The sequence below is a fragment of the Mus musculus genome, chromosome 9 (genome assembly GCF_000001635.26).
Source record: "Mus musculus strain C57BL/6J chromosome 9, GRCm38.p6 C57BL/6J".
In the NCBI taxonomy this organism is placed as follows: Eukaryota; Metazoa; Chordata; class Mammalia; order Rodentia; family Muridae; genus Mus; species Mus musculus.
In genome coordinates, this window is record NC_000075.6 from 102,005,510 (window position 1) to 102,028,517 (window position 23,008).

The following is a 23,008-nucleotide window of genomic DNA, read 5'->3' on the forward strand; positions in this document are numbered from 1 at the left end:
CTTACTGATTCTATCCACAAAACTGACATTGAAAAGTGTCCCCAGCACAGACTGAGAGCCTTGTTGGGCAGGAGACCCACAGGGGAGCTGCCAGAGGTTGCAAGACTACCACTAATGGGGCAGCCACTTGCCTTATAAATAAAGTGCTATTACACACAGCCACACCCATCTCCTGATATACTGCCTGTAGTTCTAACGACTCTTGGTTCTAATGAAGGGAATTGGGACTTCCGTGAGGAGAGGAGGTGGTACAAGACGGGGGAATGGGGAACTTAGTTCCTTTGGACTGAATTCAAGACATCTACTGGGCTGGATTCCATTTATGTTGGTAAAGCAGACATGAAGATCTTTCATTTTGCTTATGCGTCTTTGAATTTAATATTAAAACCCAGTATCTTATTTCAGGAGTTGCTCTGCTGCAGAGACCCTGAGCAGAGATGGTGATTTCATACAATTCCAGAAATTTCCAGCTTTAAAACATAATAAAAATGTCTGTAATTTGGTTCTGTGACTCCCTATATGCGACCTGTGTGGTCAGGCCTGTCCTTTTTTTTTTTTTTTTTTTTTAGCCTTTATGTGATTTAGTTCCATCATCTATAACTGATTATAAGTGGCTTATGAGTGTATTTCTTTCAAGGATCAGAACTAATATATCTGTGTGTATTTGGAACGTAATAGGCACTCAATATATGATGAATTACCATTTTGGTTATTATTTCAAAATGCTCTCGTGGCTAATGTCTTTTTCTTTAGTCAGATTGGAAGTGGTCAAGGCAATATAATGGATTTCACAGGGGAGCACTTTGTAAGCTACAGAGAGGTCTACTCTCATATGCTCAGGAGTGGCCAGTGACTAGGCAAAGAATCCTGTCTTCCCAAGAAAAGCATCCCATCTTCTCCAGGAAGGACAATAATATGCTCCACTGAGGTGTGCAAGCTGCCTCGGGCATTGAGTGCTATGTGTACGTGTGTGTTCATAATTAGTATGAATTAATGGGAAGCAAGGGGGTGGCCTAAAAGGGGAGACTAATGTCCTTCATAGCCCAAGATGCTAAGGTTAATTACCATGCTGCAAGGCAGGAGGTTTGGATGGCAATGCAAAGACAGTGGCAGAGGATGAGCTGAGCTGGGGAGCGGGAAGCCAAGGCACATGGCATGAGCCACATGACTGTGGTGCCAGGTTATGTCAAACACATGACCTCATCACAGCTGCCCACTGACGTGACTGCCTTAGCCACTGTAGGTGAAGCAGAGGCAGAGCAGATGGTACCAAGACACTCAGCCCCTTGCCAACACTGCCACCTGCTGCAGGGTAAAAGAGCTGTCCTCACATGATTGACCTACACAAGTATTTTTGTTTACTTTTATTATTATTATTATTATTATTATTATTATTATTATTATTATTCTTTGTCTGAAGCAATTCTATTAATACTGAAGTATAGAAGGAAGCTTAAATCTTATTGAGTAAGTCCAGACACCAAATTGGCATACTTTATGAAAATTCTTGCTCCCAGATATAATTCAGTAGTGCTGCAAGGTCCCAGTGTGGTAAAAGGGATTGAGTAGACCCTAGTGAATGACTCGGTACATTGCCTAGTACATTGCTAACTGTAACTTGGTGGGACATATATGTCAACTTTGGTACAAGGTGAGATCAATGGCTCCAAACAGCTTGGTAGATCGACCCTTAACCTTATTAACTTCCCAAATTATTTTTTATACAAATAGATCGCTAACTTGGCTGTGAAGTGGGCATAATGGTGTGCTGGTAAGTTTTATGTCAACTTGACACAAGGTAAAGCCATCTGAAAGGAGGGGTCCTCAATTGAGCAAATGCCTCCCATAAGATCCAGCTGTAGGACATTTTCTGAATTAGTGATTGATGGGGAAGGACCCAGATTATTGTGGGTGGTGCCATTCCTGGGCTGGTGGTCCTGGATTCTATAAGAAAGCAGACTGAGTAGGACACAAGGAGCGAGCCAGTAAGCAGCATTTCTCCATGGCCTCTGCATCAGCTTCTGCTTCTAGGTTTCAGCCCTGCTTGAGTTCCTGGCCTGACTTCCTCCAGTGGTGGACTATGGTGTGGAAGTGTAAGCCAAATAAACCCTTTCCTCCCCAACTTGTTTTTGATCACGGTGTTTCGTGTTTCAGTGGTGATAACCCTAACTAACTAAGGGTTAAAATTACCCCTAATCTGTTGAGTTTTCTGCATCAACTGTCTACAGAGGCCAGGATCCTCTAGACAGACTGGGATGTTACCTTATTCCCCTCAACGGCAGGCACTGTCATAATGCCGAGGGGTCGCACCTCCCCTCGGGCAAGACTGATGACCTGTCTGCACCTCTCCTTTCAGGAATGTAAAACTGCTACCATTTCGCCAATGTGCAAGCTGTGCGCTACAATGATTAAGTCACAGGACCACAGCAGCTTGGCCGGGCGCTGGAAATCGGGGCTTTGTTTCTAATGCACTGCTGCTTGGCCATTTCTCTGGCCTCTCTGCGGGGCTGTTGATCTTTATGATTCTCTCCAGCCCATACACCCAGCAGAGGTACCTTTGCCCAGGTAAAGGATTTTACATTGTGTACATCCCAGCAACCCACATAAGCATCTTTGACCCATCCCCTCTCCTAATTCTAAATTAGGAATTATCTTCTGGCCGAGGTCACAGGATTTTTATTCCACGCAGAGATGTGGCTTTCTCACAGGCGTTTTAGCCACAGAGCTGCACTTGCTCTCTTCCTCCACTCCAACATCCATTACCCACCAAGATCTCCTCCTCAGCTGATGATGCCCACATCACTCTAGGGTGTCTCTCTAAAACTCATCCACATCCTATCCAACTTAGACATCCTGTTAGCTCTACCTGCAGTGTGCACCGTAGATACGGGAGCCAGCTAATTTCAACGGCTCGTAGTTGATGCTCCAATTCAAGTATCTATCTTCCTGACAGGTGATTATGGATCAAGCAGGACTATTTACAGCCTGAATGATGTTCAGTATATAAGTCCCATCCTGTCTCTCTTCTGCTCTTAGACCTGCAGTGGCTTCCTGCCTCACTCAGTAGTAAAGCTTGATGCATTACAGCTCAACCCATGAACTTCCCCTGGTTATGAGCGCTCTCACACCGGTACTATTCCCCTGCTGCCCACCCCAATCCAGGTGTTCTCATCTGCTTCCTGCTCCTGTGCAGGAACGACTGCAGCTGCAACGGCTTAGCAGGATCTACCGTTCTCTCCTCGCTGAGATAACGTCTTCATAACTTTACTTGGTTCAGATACATAAAGAGATCTCTTCTCCAAGTGGCTGACTACGACCATGTTCTTTAAGTCTGTGACTTAGCCCTGCCTGGCTTTTATGAATCCGTTTATCTCTTCTGTTTTTGTTTTCTTTTAATTTGTAAGAGTTTCTTCTTTTTTTTTGTGCCTCTCTCTCTGTTTATATATGATAGGGGAGGTGTTTACGTGCCACTACACATGTGTGGGGGTCAGAGAACACACTTGTGGCAGTTGGCTCTTTCTTCTGACCTTTATTTGGTTTTGAGATATCAAAGGTCATCAGGTTTGCTAACAAAACACCTTTGCCTTCTGAGGGTCTTGCCGGCTGCTCTATATTTTTATGCTACTATTTTAAACATTATAATCATTTCCATAATCTGTATGTTCATTGTTTAGTCTGTCTCCCTCTTTGGGAAAGCAAGACTCCTGATGGCGGAACTCTTTTGTTCACTAATACATCCTAGAACAGAACCTACCAAACAGTAGAGTGATCTAACTCTTCAACAAATAAACAAATGCACCTGGCACGTCTCCAAACAGTGTGTCGGAAGCACACTGCTCTTTAAAGAATTTTGCAAATGCTGCAGTTCACCCTTGTGGAGGATGCCCTGTTTCTCTGGATGATGAACTGGCCTGGGACCCAACCCCACAGGGCATTGTGTCTCTTTTCTTGGCAACACATGCCCTGTGTAGCCTTCAGCAGCAGCATCGGACTCCTCAGGAAATGCAACCCACAGGTTTCTATTTCAATTCTTTTTTTTTTTAATCTCACCCTTAGAAACATCCAATTTCATGTTCCTTAACCTCCACATTAGTGTCGTGACACATGCATATATTTATAAATAAATAAGCTTGAGTTGGAGGCCAGAAATCAACAACTTTGAGAACCACTCATCTGTAAGACTCCAAAATCCTCTGAAGGCTCGGGGGCACCAGGTGGTTTTACTGCATCCTCCCGGAGACAGCACTTGCATGGCTGTAGGAGGCAGAGTGGTTTGAACAGGCCAGGCCAGAGAACTGTCCAGACTGTCAGATGAGGCGTCTAAAGGTTCTATCCCAAGTCAATGCAGGAAGGGCAGCCTTGGCTTTCTCCCAAGGGAGCTCCTGGCCTCCAGCATCCAATTCTTTTTCCCTGTTGGCTTCCTCCAGCCTGTCTCCCTGTGCCCTCCACTGACCACACTCACTGAACAGTGCTGGCCTGGCCTTAGATGAGGTCAAAGCTGGCTCACCTTCTCATAGTACCGGATCTCATAGTCCAGGATTATGCCATTGGGTTGCTCCGGCTGAGGCCATGACAAGGTGATGCTCCTCATGGTGGCACTGACCTGGTGCATGATAGGAACAGTGGAGGGGGCTGTGGAGAGAGGAAGAGACAGGCCAGCTGAAGGGACGGTCGATACAGGAGAAGTGCCATCTTTCAGAGATAAACAAGGAGAGACTTCTGTGCTTTCTCACTAGCTGAACTGGATCTGCACAACTAACTCCCTGTGGGTTCTGTAGGCTGAATGGAGTTGAAATGACAGAGGAGACAGAACGTGATCATTTAGCAGAGGAAAGCACATGTGGGCAGGGCTGGGATAGATGTGGTACAAAAATCAAAATGTATAGCAGGGCTGATGAGATGGTACAGCAGATAGAGGTGCTTGCTCTGAACGCCTGGGATTCTGAGTTCAATCCCTAAAACTGGCATAAAAGTGGAATAAGGGAACTGGCCCCACCGACTTGAACTTTGATCATCACATGCTTCCTGTGGCATGCACGACACATACACACACATACATACACACTTAAAAAAAATCATTCCAAAATCAAAAAGAACTGGAAAAACAGTAGGAAGAGACAGATGCTGCAGTAATGGGTTGATGGTTTGAGCTACAGCAGAGCCAAGAACCTGGGGTAAGAGAATATGGAGAGTAGAACCAATCAGTGCAAAGTAACCATGCAATAGAGAGGAACATTCCAGCAAATACTTCATCCTGGCACTGTGTGTATGGTTTTAATGTACTTCAAAAAGCAAGGAGGCAGCATCCCTCATGAAGACAAGAACACAGAGCCATAACAGAAGCTCCGTCAGAAACCTCCAAATGAGAACATTTGCAACGAGGAACTCATAAGCACAAACGAAGAAACGATACACCAAGCAAACGTTTGGAAACACGATAATAACTCCAAGATCAGCAAAGACGATTATGAAATTTCTGTTTGGAAATAATATTTATTTCCCAATTCAACATTTTTTTTCACACCGTGTGTAAGTAAAATGAAAACAGTCTGGAAATAATAAATGAGGGCTGTCTTCCTGAGGGAAGGGGCGAGTAATGGATGGAACTCAGTCGGCGCCCAGCTCAGGGGCTGCTTTCTTTAGTCCTGGCGCTTGTGTAGTGATGAAGGTCATTTCCTCACTCGAACTCCACTTTACAAGGGTTTCTCTGGGGACCGTGGCTGAGTGACATTTACTATCCTCAATTTAAGTTAATAGATTCCCTCCAAGACCCAGAATTACAGAATCACAGCCTGCAGGTCATGCAAGGGGGAAGGCATGGACTTGCATACAGTCTGTTGGAATGGGGCACCTACTATCATCAGCTTGTGCTGGGGAAGGGAAGAAGAGTATGCATTCTACAGATGCTCCCAGTTTTCTCACAAGAGTGAGAAGGGTGGGAAATGTTACCACAGCACCTTAGCATCAGTGTAATCCTGGACTTTGGAGGTCAGTATACACAAATACTACTAGAGACCATGTGCTGGCCATGACGGTGCGTCTCTCAGAGCTCCTACTCCTAGGGATGTAACTGACTAAGGGCCTGAGATACTATACTGCTGTATTCACACAGAGGCTTGCTTCCTTCTGGTCTCTGGCTGATCACTGAATAGCCAGCCCCTCCTTGCAAAACATGGGTTCCTCCAATAGGAACTTCAAATCAAAGATTCAACAATGATCTTCCCAAAGTTTCCTGATAATAATAAAACTATGTTAAATTCTTCCAACCCAGTTCTTTTTCCTTCCTTCCTTCCTTCCTTCCTCCCTCCCTCCCTCCCTCCCTCCCTCCCTCCCTCCCTCCCTTCCTTCCTTCCTTCCTACTTTTCCTGGGATGGGGTGACCATTGTGGTCTGGCTCCTGCTACAATGTTCCTACCAAATACTTGCTGCCAAGTTCCTGTTTCATGTGGGACATCCTGCCCTGTGCTTTTGTAGTCCTCACTTCTTATGAATCTTTTGTATCAAAATTGTCTTCTTCTCCTTGGTCTTACCTCTCCCAACTAAAGTAATCTAGAACACTTCTTGTTGCACAGAATAAAAATCCAAAGAAATAAGTCATATTGTGTTTGAGTTTTACTTGCTATAAAGAATGGCCAGCCGGGTGTGGTGGCGCACGCCTTTAATCCCAGCATTTGGGAGGCAGAGGCAGGTGGATTTCTGAGTTCGAGGCCAGCCTGGTCTACAGAGTGAGTTCCAGGACAGCCAGGGCTACACAGAGAAACCCTGTCTCGAAAAACCGAAAGAAAAAAAAAAGAATGGCCAGCTGCTACCTATTTCTGCGATAGCAGGACATGCTGCTACCTACAGTGCCTTTAGCAATTGGGCCCATGTTGTCCCAATCTCTGTAGGCATGAGCTAGAGGTGCCAGTCCACTTCTCCTCCACTGTTTGTACTACAAGCTAGATTAAAACCTTTTGTGTATTCTATTAAAGAGACTAATAGTCTTTCAATCAAAAGCATGCCTTTGTTGTTCAATCCTGAAGTTAGAGTCACATGTAACATCTAGACTTCCCTGAGGTATGTTCTTTCTCACCATGTCTGTAGAGTTGGATTTCTGCTGTGGAGATTCATAATCCCTCTTTGCTTTTATGATGTCAAATTTGATCTACTAAACTAATAAGTTGAAAGAACATTTTATCTTCATTCAACTGTCTAATGCATTTTTCTCTCTTACCTTCGTATTATAGCCTAGCTTTGTTAATTAATTAAACAGGTATTGTGCATGTGCCCTGGAGTTGCTCTTCTAGGTTCTCAAGAGCAAAGTCAAGTTTCTTGCCCTCATGGAATCTGTTCTCTACTGGAGGGATTCGGAGTCCAGTGAAGATAAACAAATAACAGGATATATAAAAGATGGTAAGCCCAATGGGGAAAATTAAGTAGGGAAAGCAGAAGTAGACACCAGGGTAGGAGGTACATGGCTTTGGTAAGCAAAGGCTTCCCTGAGTTGCAGGAACAAGAGTATAAGCTAGAGACCAGCAGGAGCAGCATTTGAGAAGAAACAGCTGGAGCAAAGGATCTGACTTGGAAGAATCATTGTCAAGGTGGAGGGCCTTGGGCTTCTTCTCCAGGTGAGCAGGGGAGTGAAAGGGCAGATGACAACCAAATGACACTCTGACCTGTGTGCTGACAATGTCATCTTCTGTGCTGCAAATGGAAGGCATGGGTCAGCAAAAGCAGAAGGATCTATTCTAAAGCCACTCTTGTGAGGTCAGGCTTCAACAACAGAGTGGTCAGAGTCTACACAGAAACAGTCCCTAACGTAATGATGTTTTGACTTTACTTCTTCAACTCTACCGTTTTAAAAAAAAAAGTGATTCGTATTCAGCAGCAGCAATGAGCCACATTATAAACATACAGAGACTCCAGCCCATTATCCAGTTATTATATCACCAGTGTGTGTGTGTGTGTGTGTGTGTGTGTGTGTACATGTGTGATGTCTGGTTTGGGGCACAGCTGTTTTTATTAAGTTATATGAGATGTTTGATATATTGTTATAAACTAGGTTCTAATTACATAATCCTTCCCAACTATAGACTACTGTTTGAGCACATTTAAGTTAGTTTGGCCTAAACTTGCCATTAGGTGCACTGAGTGCTATGGTGTAGCTATTTCCTCCCAATAAGATCATTCCCTTCTGGAGAGAAGAGGAAGACTCATAAGACTCAGGAAGCTCATAAAACTTAGAGGCCTCAAGGTGCTCAGAAAATGACAAGATTCACAGGGCCCTTTCCCAAGTTTATACAAGCAATAACAATTTCTGGAGAGAGATGAGACTCTCTGGTAGAGCTGCCTATGTTGTTGTACAGGGAACAACCTACTCTCTGGTAGCTTGCCTCAGCAATTGTCACAGATGTTGGGACAGGCTTCTCAGTGATGTGGCTGGCTTTGGGTCACCCATGCTCCCATTAGTAACCCTAGTGGAGTCACTGCTGCAGTAAACTAGACTTGAGTATAATTACTCCGCTGGTCTGTTGTGAATAACTGATCTAGGGTGATTAGAGAGTTGTCTCTCCTGGAAAAAAAATCATGCACAATGTAATTTTGATTTACTGTCTTTACAACTCTGTGACAGTGTCCAGGGGATGTAGCCCTTCACAAATCAAGGAATGCTGGCATTGGTAATGTCTCCATTGATGCAGGATTTAGAAGAAAAAGAATTAAAAATGACTTTAACGTTTTTGTTTGGAACATCCAAAGGGCAAGGCTGCCATTGAATGAGATGAGAGACGACATCAACAGTAGCCATCCGGGAAGGGAGACCAGATGTTCCACTTTGAAGGCTACTCTTCAGGTGTCTAGGATGTCCTATGTAGACAGAGGATACGGAGACATGTGTGTAAAGTTGGAACTATTAGCAAGTCAATAAATCAGAAAGGCATGGAACTGACAGATCATGAAGATATCTAGTGGAGTGCATGTTTTAAGATGTTGGAAATGAGGAGAAAAGGGCAAATGGCCCCTAGAAGGCAAGGGGAATGGAGTGGGAGCCTGAAGGGGGTGATGGCCTGGAAACCAAGTGGAAGGAAGCACTCAGGGGACCAAATATGTTAAATCCAACTGCTAAGGTGGACAAAATGGAACTGGAAACTGGGCCCCTGATTTAGGCACAGCTTTAGTGGTTAGACATTTGCATGATTCATGTTGGCCTTGCTCAGGACCCTGCCTGCTTTGGAGGGAAGTCAAGGTAGTTCCAAAAAGTGACACAGTCTTTTAGAGTTGCCTCATATTTGGGGGTCCCAGGGTGACCCAAGATGGGGATGATGGAAGGGCTCCTGATAACAGTGCTCTCCTACGGCATCTTGTCACTCAGACTACCCTTGTAGGCAATGTGGAAGCACAGTCTGCATGATATTGATTTGGAAATGCCACAGGTTTTCAGGTTCCCTCTGTCTCAAGAGGTAAAATGTCATCTGTTAATGCTGGAAGACCCAGAGCTGGGAATGTAGGTCAGCTGCTAGAGTCCTCACTGAGCATGCACCGAACTCTGGGATCAATCCCTTGTACCACAGAAAAATAAGCATGACAGTGCACATCTCTAATGGCCATTTTGGGATGTCAGAGGTGCAATGGTCAAAAGTTAAAGGCCATCCTTGGTTACATAGTGAGGTCGAGACCTGCCTACACTGTATGAGACTGTGTCTCAACAAAAGTGATAACAAATTCAACAAGTAAACAAAGAAACAAAAAGGGACTCCAAGCTCGTCAGTTAGAGGCACACAGAAAAAGCCATCTTCTCTGGGGGATAGAATCAAAGGCAGAAGAGCAGCTACTTCTTGAGATTTCGGGCGGGGGGGGGGGGGTCACAAAAAGCACTAAAGTTTATCTGTAAGTGGACTTCAGAAAAATTCAGTGACTTGGAGAGCAGAACAGAGAATACCCCAGCACCAAGGTTGATAGCTTTATGTAGAGGACTGAGGGGGAGAAAGAACTTCCCAGGACTGAGGCTGGTAGCTGTGCAGGTGACAGTCATCAGTGAAAGGATGATGATGAGGAAGCTGAGGAGACACAGTCTCACAGACCTGCAACCAAGCAGAGGTCCAGCAGAGCAGGCAGGGCAACCAGGACCCATACAGAAGAAAGGCACACAGGGAGCTTTCTTGGCTCCACAGTGTGTAGTTGTTGAAAAGTCATTTTGATAAGGTCTTGCCTGGGCTTACAGCTGGGAGAGTCTTTCATTTTCCCATGTCTGGGAACAAAGCCATGAGCTGATACAAGTGCTGGCCAGAGAGCCAGTCTGGAAGCCACAAAAAAGACTCTGCCCAAACATTTGAAGAGTCAGGCATGATGCCTCACATTTGAAGTCCCAACTCTCAAGAGACTGAAGCAGGAGGATTGCTGCAAGTTCTAGGCCAGCCTGGGCCTATATAGTGGACTTCAGGTCAGCAGAACCTGTGCAGTGGAACCTTCAGAAAACTAAATAATAGTAATAATTAAATTAAACAACAATAACAAGAGTAATAATGAGAAAAGTAAGAGCTACATTGAATGGAAAGCTACACCAGGCTGAGACCAAAAAGAGGGAGGCAGGGTGAAAGGGATGAAGGCAGGACAAAGGCATTTGCCAGTTTGGATCATCAGTGTGAGAGGGAAGGTGGTAAGCACTGAGGTGATGAGGTAACCCTGTGCCTGTGGGTAACTGCCTACATGTAGGAGCTATTTCAGAACACCAGGGTTAAGGGGAGGACGACAGGATCTGTGTGGCTTAGTTTATGTAAAGGTGACACAAACGAAAATGATGCAGGAAGAGAGAAATTCAATTAGGGGATCCTATTGGATTGGATTCTGAGCATGTCTGTGAGATGTTTTATTTATAAATGATTGATGTGGGAGGGCTCAGTCTGCTGTGAGTGGTGGCACCCCCAATGGCAGGTTGTGCTGGGTTCGACAAAAGATCAAGCCAGCAAGCCGTGGAGAGAAAGCCAGGGAGCAGCATTCCCCTGTGGTAGGTTGTCTTTGCTTTAGTTCCTGCCTCCAGATTCCTGCCTTGAGCTCTTACCCTGACTTCCCTTAGTCATGAACTCTTGTCTGGAAGTATAAGCTAAAGTGAACCGTTTTCAAGTTGGTTTTAGTTAGTGTTTTATCACAGAGATGGAAACCAGATCAGGACAGGATCCACTGCTGTCCCTGATTCAGCACTGATGGCTGCAATTCTGTAATGTTGCCCTGTCATGCAAACATGAACCTGGACCTGGACCTGCAACAGCAGCCAGTGACAGGCCATCCACTGGTATGCATGTAGAAAGAGAAAGGCAGACAGTATACTGTTTATGCTTTCTCCAGAGCTTGCATAGAACTTGTTCTTCTGCCTCCACAGTCACAGAAAGGAAACTTGCAGGGTTTTTGTTGGTTTGATTGCTTGCTTTTGATTAAAACTTTTTGTAATTCCTGCTTAGATTGAAATTTACATGTGCATCTCCCTACCCCCTTTTAATGTTTAATTCTTAGGCTATAGCTGTATCTCAATTGGTAGAGTGCTCACCTACCATATAAGACATGGGTTTGTTTCCCAGAATCGCAAAAATCTGGATGTGATGATGTAACTCTGTAATTCTGACTCAGAAGGAAGAAGCAGATAGACCAAGAGTTCCAGGTTATCTTGTTCACCTTCCCCTACTTACTGAATCCAAGGCCAGACTGATCTAGAGACCCTGCCTCCAAAAAAGGAAAAGAGAGAGGAGAGAGAGGAGAGAGAGGAGAGGAGAGGAGAGGAGAGGAGAGGAGAGGAGAGGAGAGGAGAGGAGAGGAGAGGAGAGGAGAGGAGAGGAGAGGAGAGGAAAGGAGAGGAAGAGGAGAGGAAGAGGAGAGGACGAGGAGAAAGAAGAGAGAAAGAAGAAAAGAGTAGAAAAATTAATTCTTTTTTAAAATTTTTTATTAGATATTTTCTTCATTTACATTTCAAATGCTATCCCAAAAGTCCCCTATACCCTCCCCCCCACCCTGCTCCCCTACCCACTCACTCCTACTTCTTGGCTCTGGCTTTCCCCATGTACTGGAGCATATAAAGTTTGCTAGACCAAGGGTTTTCTCTTCCCAATGATGGCCAACTAGGCCATCTTCTGCTACATATGCAGCTAGAGACACGAGTTCTGGGGGTACTGATTAGTTCATATTGTTGTTCCACCTCTAGGGTTGCAGACCCCTTTAGCTCTTGGGTACTTTCTCTAGCTCCTACATTGGGGGCCCTGTGTTCCATCTTATAGATTACTGTGAGCATCCACTTCTGTATTTGCCAGGCACTGGCAAAGCCTCACAGGAGACAACTATATCAGGGTCCTTTCAGCAAAATCTTGCTGGCGTATGCAATAGTGTCTGCGTTTGGTGGCTGATTATCGGATGAACCCCCAGGTGGGGCAGACTCTGGATGGTCCATCCTTTCGTCTTAGCTCCAAAATTTGTCTCTGCAACTCCTTCCATGGATATTTTATTCCCTATTCTAGGGAGGAAAGAAGTATCCACGAGTTGGTCTTCCTTCTTGATTTTCTTGTGTTTTGGAAGTTGTATCTTGGGTATTCTAGGTTTCTGGGCTAATATCCACTTATCAGTGAGTCCATATCAAGTGACTTCTTTTGTGATTGGGTTACCTCACTCAGGATGATATCCTCGAGATGCATCCATTTGCCCAAGGATTTCATAAATTCATTGTTTTTAATAGCTGAGTAGTACTCCATTGTGTAAGTGTACCACATTTTCTGTATCCATTCCTCTGTTGAGGGACATCTGGAACAACTGGAGGTTATCATGTAGAAGAATGCAAATTGATCCATTCTTATCTCCTTGTACAAAGCTCAAGCCTAAGTGGATCAAAGAACTCCACATAAAGCCAGAGACACTGAAATTTATAGAGGAGAAAGTGAGGAAAACCCTCAAAGATATGAGCACAGGGGAAAAAAATTCCTAAACAGAACAGCAATGGCCTGTGCTGTAAGATCAAGAATCTACAAATGGGACCTCATAAAATTGCAAAGCTTCTGTAGGGCAAAAGATACCGTCAATAAGACAAAAAGGCCACCAACATATTGGGAAAAAAATTTTACCAATCCTAAATCCGATAGGGGACTAATATCCAATATATACAAAAAGCTCAAGAAGCTGGACTCCAGAAATTCAAATAACCTCATTAAAAATGGGGTACAAAACAAAACAAAGAATTCTCAGCCGAGGAATACCGAAGGGCTGAGAAGCAATTGAAAAAAAATATTCAACATCCTTAATCATCAGGGAAATGCAGATCAAAACAACCCTAAGATTCCACCTCAGGTGACAGCAGATACTGGCGAGGATGTGGAGAAAGAGGAACACTCCTCCATTGCTTGTGGGATTGCAAGCTTGTACAACCACTCTGGAAATCAGTCTGGTGGTACCTCAGAAAACTGGGCATAGTACTACTGGTAGATGCAGCAATACCTCTCCTGGGCATATACCCAGAAGATGTTCCAACTAGTTATAACGACACATGTTCCACTATGTTCATAGAAGCCCTATTTATAATAGCCAGAAGCTGGAAAGAACCCAGATGTCCCTCAACAGAAAAATTAATTCTTAACTCTTGCATTTGCTCATCTACTCTTTTAAAGAAAAAAAAAACTCACTAGAATATTTTCTTTTTGTCATTTTCCCCTTTGTTGTTTTCCATTTTAAAATCTTTTATTTTGATTTTCCCTCTCATTTGTTGTTCCTTTTTTGCATGTTTCATCTTTTCTTTTTCAGCACTCAGAACAGGAGAAATAAAGACCCTCAAGATAAACATGAACTAAAACAATTCATGACATTATGTCAGCATTATAGGAGATACTTAAAAGTCTTCCACACAGAAAAGGAAGATAAACACAACCAAAATAACATAGGGAAGGATAAATATACTAAGACCAGATGAGCAAATGGAACATGGGAGGGAATCAAATCTTAGACAAAACAACACTATGGCAGGAAGTAGAACATGCTTTTTACTAGTAATCCTTATTGTAAATGGTTATAATTCTCCAGTTAAAAACAAAGAAGTCTGGCCTCTTAGATGATAAAACAAGATCCAACTACTTGCTGCCTGCAGGAAACTCACCACAGTGGCAAAGAACTATAATAATGGAAAATGAATGGATAAAAAGTTATATTCCCAGCAACCAGAATGTGAAAGCAAGTAAAGTGGCTGTCCTATATACAAAAATGTAGATCTCAACCTAAAGCTATATGAGATAAATATGATATATATTGATAAAAGAAACACTTTATTAAGGAGATACAATGATTATAAATATATACACACTTTTATCAGTATGACTCAATTCATAGTAGATGTATCCATAAAGATACAAATAGGAATCAACACAACACTAATGTGTGCTGTGGTTTGTCTATTAAATGTCCCTTGAAGGCTGGTATATGTGAAGCTTTGTCCCAGGCTGATGGTGCTACTGAGATGTGGAAAACCATTAAGACTTTTATGTCATCAACAGGTTAGCCCACTGATAGAGTCATAACCTGATGGTATTATTGACATGTGATGGAAACTAGTAGGTGGGGCCTAGTCAGAGAAGAGCACTGGGGGGGGGATATTTTTGAAAGGATTATATTGTCTATTGCTCCTTCCTGTCTCTCTGCTTCTTGGTCATCAGAAGGTGGTCAGCTTTGTTCTACCAGGCCTTCCTGTTGCCATGGTACCCTGCTTCACCACAGGCTCCCAGCTAAGAAGGACGCCAACCACAGCTTGAAACCTGTAAAAGTGTTCATAGGAGTAAACCTTTCCTCCTTTTAGTAATTTTCTGATATATTTTTATGGTGACTGGAAGGTTGACAGTAGGTGACTTTACTATTCTATTCTCTCCAATGGAGAGGCTATCCAAACCAAAGATCAAGCGTGAAACACTGCTGAGAGACACAGAGATCAACTGCATCGTGGATCAAATGGAATCAGCACACATCTATAGAATACTCTATCCAAAGGATGAAGAATGCACTCATCTTTGAAGCTCATGGAACTGTCCCTCAAACTTTTCATTTTAAAGATATGCAGCAATGTGTGACAAACGTAAAACTACTGAAATATTTACTTAGATCTTACCAGTTTACCATGTAGAAAAACTAGAAATAGCTGACAAGAGACACTACAGATATTTCACAAATTCAGAGAGATTGAAAAATATACTCTGAAATACCAATAAGCCATTGAAGAAATCAGGGGAAACATTGGAAAAGAAGAACTCAAAGTCTCTGAGAGACTCCACAGCAAGATTATAAATTTGATTTACAAATTTAGGTGAGCAGCAGAAGACATTATCAGCACTTGAAAATCAGTAGATTCTCTAAGCACCAGAAATGAACTCACTAAAAAAGAAATCGGGAGAACAATCACATTAATGATAACATCAACAGAATCTAGAAATAAACCTAACCGAGGAGAAGATGAAAGGCTTTTGTAATGAAAACTCTGAAACCCAAAAGGAATAGAAGACACTAGAGGATGGAAAGACCCTGGGTGCCCCAAGTGAACTGATACTCAGAAACAGCCATATTGCTGAAAGTGATTCATAGATTCAGTATAATCCTTACCACAATTCTAATGATATTCTTCACAGAACTAGAAAGAAAAAAAAAATCCCTGAAGTTCATAAGGAAGTATAAAAGACCCCAAGTAGCCAAGGCAATCCCGAACAAAATAGAAACACTGGAGGCATCAAACACTCCATTTCATATTACACTACAGAACCATAGTAATAAAACAGCAAGGAATGGACACAAAATAGAGCTGAGACAATGAGATGGAAGAAATAACCAGAAATAAACCCAAGGCTACAGAATCAGATTTTTCGACAAAGACAAGGAAAATATAAAAGTTAGGGAAAAGGCACCATCTTTAACAAATGGTGTTGGGGAAATGGGACATCCACACATATATGGCTGACATTATAGCTCCGCCTCTCAATCTGCACAAAAATCACCTCAAAGCTGTATGAATTTAAGACTTGAAAATTGGAATGTCTAGAGAGACACATAGCAGAAGTCTTTATGATACAGGCATAGGCAATGGCTTCCAGAATAAGGACTTCTATAGCTCAGAAGAGAAAGCAAGAGTTGACAAGTGGGGTTCATCCAATTGGAAAGCTTCTGTATATCAACAGAAACAACAGCAGAATGAAGAGGCAGCTGCAGAATGGTAGAAGATCCTTGTCAGCTATTCACCTAATGGGTGATATCCAATAAAAGGAAAAAAATTCAACAAGTTCAGCACCAAATGAACAAATAATCCAACCAATAATTGGACAATTGAACTCAGTGGATACTTCCCAAAAGTCAACACACAGATAGCCAATAAATACATGAAAACTGTAAGACATCTTTGACTGGGGGGGGGCGGATGCAAATAAAATATACATTGAGATTGTGATTCTCACCCTAGTCAGAATGGCTATGGTGGGCAACAAAAACAAGAGCAGCTCAGAAGATTGAGGTGGGAGAAGAATGCTTACACACTGTTGTTGGGAATGTGCAGTTACTTTACAAATTCCTCAAAATCTTCAATCAAAACTATACAATCCATATTACCACTCCTGAGTATATGAGTATACAGCTGAAGGCATCAAAGTCCGTAGATAATTCTTTCTTTCTCTCTTGTCTCTCTTTCTCTCTCACACACAAACACACACACACTAATGCACAGTGAAGTACTATTCAGCCACAAAGAAGATCAGATTCATATCATTTGCAAGGAAATAGACTGAGCATTGAACTGGTAGTTGTCATGCAAAGAAAACCAGGCTTGAGAATGGAGAGATGGCTCAGTGGTTAAGAGCACTGGATGCTCTTCCAGAGGTCCTGAGTTCAATTCCCAGCAACTACATGGTGGCTTATGGCCATCTATAAAGTGATCCAATGCCATCTTCTGACCTGCAGGTATGCATGTAGATAGAACGCTCAATACATTAGATAGATGGATAGATAGATAGATAGATAGATAGATAGATAGATAGATAGATAGATAGATAGATGCTTTTTTTAAAGGGCCGGATTTGAAAAGACAGTTTCACATTTTTTTCCCACATATGTGGTGCTGGGATTCGGGAAACTTGAGAAAATAGAAGAAAGAACTGTAGAAGAACAGGTCGGGGTTGGGGGAGGTAATAGAGCTTAAGAGGGATACTTGGGGATTAAAGGTGAACAAAGTATCTTACAAATATGCATAAGTATATAACAATAAATGCCATCATTTTGCATAATTCTCAGAACTAAAGATCAGCCTTAGTAGCCTGAGGCTAACCCTGGGCTTGAGTCTCCTTTTTACCTCTAATCTTCAGAAAACTTTCATGCAAAACTCAATCTATCTGTCAAACACTATGACATGCCTGCTCTGGTCACTGGGGTTGAAGTTAAGAGAACACAACCTGCCCTTGAGGTTCTTGGAGTTCAGTCCCCATTAAACTCAGATTATAAAGACAATCACAAGGCATGACAGAGAGACCCAGAAACAAGAAGCATCCCAACCATAAATAGCATTGTTTCTGGAGATGCCATAGGCCACCCCAACAGTCACCTAGCATCTGACAGATCCAGGAGAAGAGAACTGTGGTGATCCCCATAAACATTTCCTAGATTGGCAGTGATGTCCTGAAAGTTATAAGCCCTTTGGTAAACTGTGTGTCCCACACAAGGAACTCTAGATGTCTTACACTTTAATCGTGATGGGGCTTAGCACATGAGAAAAAGCAACAGAGCATTTCTTTAGCGCCTGCATGGAAGGCACAGGCTTCCATGGATGGCACTGCCATCAGCAGCACCTACAACAATTGACTAGGTTTTCCTTTTTCAAGGACAAACTCACCCCTAAAGCTGATAGTTTATGTGCTCTGCAACCATCAGACAAATGGAAAATAAAAAGAAGTTTGGGTATTCATCCAAATACCAACTTCTGGAAAAACTAAGGCAAATAGGAAGATTAATTTCATGAGGCAACCCCTGTGACCCTTCCACCCCCAAACATTGATTTCAACTGTCAGTTCTGGCCAGTGTTTTCTATTTAATCCTCAAAGGCAGAAATGGTTTTGCTGAATGCTTGAAAGAATCTGTTTTGCAAGGACGCACAAAGCTTTTGAGTAAATTAAACATTCTGCAGAGAGAGAAATAATGAAAATAAAGAGTTCACAAGATTATTCAAATTTAGGAGACAGAAAGAGACAGAGGGAGGGAGAGAGAGAGAGAGAGAGAGAGAGAGAGAGAGAGAGAGAGAGAGAGAGAGAGAGAGAGAGAGAGAGTTTTTCAAAGAAAAGATAAGAAAGATTTAATTCAAGGGTTATTTGGAAAGAAAATACTGAAATGTCAGTAAAGATCTGTGGCCTTATAGACAAGTATGGTGACTTTGCATGCCACCTAGAGCTGCCTATAGGGGACGAATTGTATCTTTATTTGGGGAGAGGGAGTTCAGTTGATGTTTCATCTTTACTTTCATAGATTCTTGCATCAACCAGATAAATAATTACAGAGACTCTGACTTGGCTCTTTGAACTTTCTTTTTTGACATCTTTGTGGGAGCCTCTATGACTCTGTAATTCTTGTATACTGCATGTCTCCAAAACCAGCACTGTTGACCAACAAGATCTGTTGTCATTGAGATTTACTTGGGTCCACTTCAACCATGCCTGCAACAGTCTCTATGTGTCTTTCCAGCTAAATTTCTCCAGTAGTCATAGGTTAAATTATTAGCTTTCTGTTCTGAAAACATTAGGTTATGTAGCTCTTTGAAATTAAGTTATATTTCTGTTTATACTGCTGTACCTTGGAGCTTATACCAAATAGGGTATTTTGAATCCCTGAGTTGAGTCCAAGGTATCTTTTATATTATCTTGGTAGCAAACACTCTGAAGGGGTCTGCAACCCTATAGGAGGAACAATGATATGAACTAACCAGTACCTCCCCCCTCCCCCGAGCTATGTCTCTAGTTGCATATGTAGTAGAGGATGGCCTAGTCGGCCATTAATTGGAGGAGAGGCCCTTGGTATTGCGTAGATCATATGCCCCAGTACAGGGGAATGCCAGGGCCAGGAAGCAGGAGTGGGTGGGTTGGGGAGCAGGGAAGGGGGAGGGTATAGGGGGATTTGGAGATAGCATTTAAAATGTAAATGAAGAAAATGTCTTAAAAAAAAGATCTGTGGTCTTAAAAGGAGTTGCTCAGGAAATAATCTAAACAGGAACAAAATTGCCCCCCCAAACACAGATGCTACCCCAACAGGATCATAAAGAGAGCAAGAAACAAAGATGGTCCCCTCTGTCCCCAATACAAAATCTAATCAGAGTTAGAGCCAAGAGTTTGTACTAGGGAAATCTACTGTCAGTATCAAGACTACCTTTAAGGATGTCAGAATCAGAGAACAACTTAAAGGCAGTTTTCAAGTAGCTCAGAGATGGAGAGGGAAAAAAGGTCAAGCCAAGGAAGAGACATCCTTTATCTTGGTTTGAGCTACTGAAAACTTTTGGGAGACCTTTCTGCCCAGTTGCTTTAGTAGCAGACAAATCCAAGAGCATCCCATGGAAAACAGCTAGTGCGCAGCATCTTCTTGCCTGCTCTAACAAGGGGGATGTGGATAAACTGTAGATAAGGATGATGCTAAGGCAAGTGAGAAAGGATGTCAGTCACAACGCAGGACAAGTACCAGCCCAACACTGGTCACTGGTCATGGACAACAGTACGAGAGATGGGCATCAAACATAGGAATAGCCAGGCTGCTGTTTTTCCAAAAGGCTCCAAAGAAGGCAGGAAGGCTTGTGGCTCCGTGAAGGCTGAGATGCCGTCATGAATCTATCTCAAAAGTCCATCCTTCCATACATAGACCTGGAGTACAGCCACGTGGAAACCTTGGCAGTGCCCCCAAGTCGGTATGTGCCCTGACCCACTAATTTAGCTACAAATTTGACCACATTTAAGTTTCTTTTCTTACTCATTTTGTTTCCCTTATTCAATAGGGATATTTTCCCCAAACAGATAATCATTTCCAATTCCAAAATATAAGAATAATTAAATGTGCTTTTTTTCTATGATAATTATTAAGTTTGAAGCATTATCCTTGCTTATTAGAAATTACTTCATAATCTCTTAATTGATTTTTGGGTCAAAATAATTCCTTCAAGAGGTTTATCCATAATCCACTTTGGGATCTAACAACTGATACAAGTTTACTATGTTAATACATTTTTTTAAGATATCAAAAATATTTACATGTAGTTTTAAAGAAAATTCATGGCAAACTGCAAATGCACTCTGAATTGAGTTGTTCTGTTGAAGTATGATGTTTGAAGAAGTTATGAAAATAAGACATTTGGAATTGTTGGAGGTCGTTGAATCTTTTCTAAGAAGAAAACAGCCTTGCTTATACAGCTAGGAGTCCTATCACAGATGGTCTGTTGCCATCTCTCTCGGCTCAGCGGACTCTGTAGGCCATTACTGAATTCATTGTAACTTGCTCAGCTGAGGAAGAAGGTCTCAAAGTCTCCTGAAGGGTGAATGGTCTCTTCAGTCTGAAGGAGTGAAGACTCTTACGGAAAGGATGCTAATGTTACAATAACCCATGGTGGACATAGTAGGGTCATTGTCCTTGGTCCTTTCATAGGAGATGGTGATTACAGTGATCATTTCCACCTGGAGACACTGCTGTCTCAGCATGAACTATGTAAACTCAAGACGGGTTAACAACTTTTAATGCAAGCATTGCTTTTTGAACGGTTTCCACACTTGTTGGGTTAAGACAATGCTGGCACTGTGCTGTCAGCATCCTTCCTGCTGGCTGGAGCCCACAGCACCAGAAGGTGCTCTGCAGGCTGAAAGGAGAGAAAGGTCACCAATTGTCTTTCCCAGCTGTGGATCCTTTGTGCTATGGTTCTAGACAGACAGGCAAGAAGCATACAGTGCTGTAACAGTGGCAAGGATATTTGGGAGGTGGAGGGTAGCTAACCACTTTCCAATAGGAATCAAAGGCCATTCTACAGGTGGGATATATGCCTGCTACTGCAAAGGGCCAAAAGCCTGTGGATGGGGAGGTCACAGACCCTAGGGAGAATGTACTACTGATATCGTGCTAAACTTGTATGTAGTCAGAACTGACTTCTAAGTATTTCTGTTTATACACATAGACTAATGCTGTTCTCAACTGGTCAGGCAAGCTTCTTTTTGGCAGGGTGACAGTTAATGCAGAGACCCACAATTGGTCAAAATACTGAAAAAGTAACGCTTGAGTGTAGCTCTAAGTGGGACTAGAACACCACCATCCAAGGCCCAGGGGTCATAGAAAGGGGGCCAGAAAAATGTGTAGGAGCTGGAGGGTGGAGACTAATGCGATAAAATACTGTCGTATTGATGCAGAATGGACATGAATACAGAATATGTAGAAGGTTCAGCTGCCTGCAGAAGACCTAAACACACACACACACACACACACACACACACACACACACACAGAGGAACTACATGGCAGTATGAAAAAGACTCATTAGGAAAAGGAGAAAGGAGTTAACAAGAGAAACGGATGGTAAAGAGAGAGTAATGGAGCGTGAATATGACCCTAATACATTCTAGATATATGTGAAAATGTTTTTTAATTGTAATAATAATAATAATAATTCAGGGTCAGAGAAAAATGGCTCCATCAATAAAGAGCTTGCCTGATAAGCATGAAGACCTGAATTCAAGCCCCAGAACCCGCCCCCCAAAAAGCCAGGTATGCTGGTGTAGATTTGCAATCCCAGTGCTAGGGAGGCAGAGACAGGTGAAATTCCTGGAGTGCCAGACCGCCAGTTTGACTTATTTTGCAAGTTCCAGGCCAGTAAGAGACTCTGTCTCAAAAAACAAAGTAGAAAAATCCTGAGGAATGACAGCTGAAGTTGTCTTCTGACCTCTACGTGCATTTATACATCACACATGAACACGCATGCACGCACACACACACACACACACACACACACACACACACACAAGAATAATGATTCCGTGAGTATTCATATACCAGTTTCTGTGTGGCATATGTTTGCATTTCTCTTGAGGGTAAACCTAGGATTGGATTGCTGGAGCATATGAAAATACCAGACTCCTATCTTCTGTCTAGGATAGCATACCCCAACCCAATGGTCCTTGGACTCAGCTTGCCTTCTATCCCATAGACCACAGCTGTGTAGACAGGTGAACTGAGGAACAACAGCCAGCCCTGGGCCCCAGCCCAGTGCAGCAGGAATGAGCAGAACTGAACGGGGGGTTGTATGCAGGGCCCTATAATGCTACTGAGATACAGGCTCCTGTTCTGGCTTGGCCCTCTGCTTACAATGCGATCCTAAATTAACCCGAGGCCTTAGCAACTTTGAAGCTTATACCCTTCAGCCGTACAACAGGAATGTTAATCCTCACATTATGGATTTTCCAAATGTTCTGAGGCTGTGCCATATGTGATCTACCCCTCCTGTCAGGCTGGGCATTTGGCATCCACCTATATAACTCTCCGCCTGGGACTGTTGTTGCTGCTCATACATCCAAATCAATCCCTGGGCATGGCTCCTCACGATAAACAGGAGACAACCCATCCAGTGTAGCCGTGGCATTTATTTCCTAAATACCTTTGAGACAATAAATAAACATGTTAACCATGTTAGGGTAGGGTGCTAGGCAAGAAGAGACTTGGAGCAAGGGAAGGCCAAAAAGAAAAAAAAAAAAAAGGAAAAAAAGACATTCAGGAAGAGGAATGGTTTCCCTGTGAAACCTGGAGTCAGTCTGCCTCAACCCCCAGGAAGTAATTTGGCAAGAGAGATTGCCTTGTTCCCAAGAATAAGACAACCTGTAACTCTGGAGAGGGAGTCACGGCCTATTCATTCAGAGGCGTGACCCAAGTGTTCCAGAGACTCTATCATGGCCTTTCCATGGATCTTGCTTCTCTCCTTATGCCCCACCATACTCTCCCACCATTCATATCTACCTCTGAACCTTTTTACTTCAAACTGCAGTATGGCA

At 42.9% G+C, this 23,008-nt stretch overlaps 1 protein-coding gene across 2 annotated transcripts in view; it reads right to left on the reverse strand.

The window, feature by feature from the left end:
* Ephb1 (Eph receptor B1) overlaps positions 1–23,008 on the reverse strand; it is a 432,566-nt gene that overhangs the window by 83,382 nt on the left and 326,176 nt on the right. For both annotated transcript variants that reach the window (NM_001168296.1, NM_173447.3), the window contains exon 6: positions 4,508–4,632. In NM_001168296.1, coding sequence (NP_001161768.1) covers positions 4,508–4,632 — 125 coding nt within the window. The remainder of the gene's footprint in view (positions 1–4,507; positions 4,633–23,008) is intronic.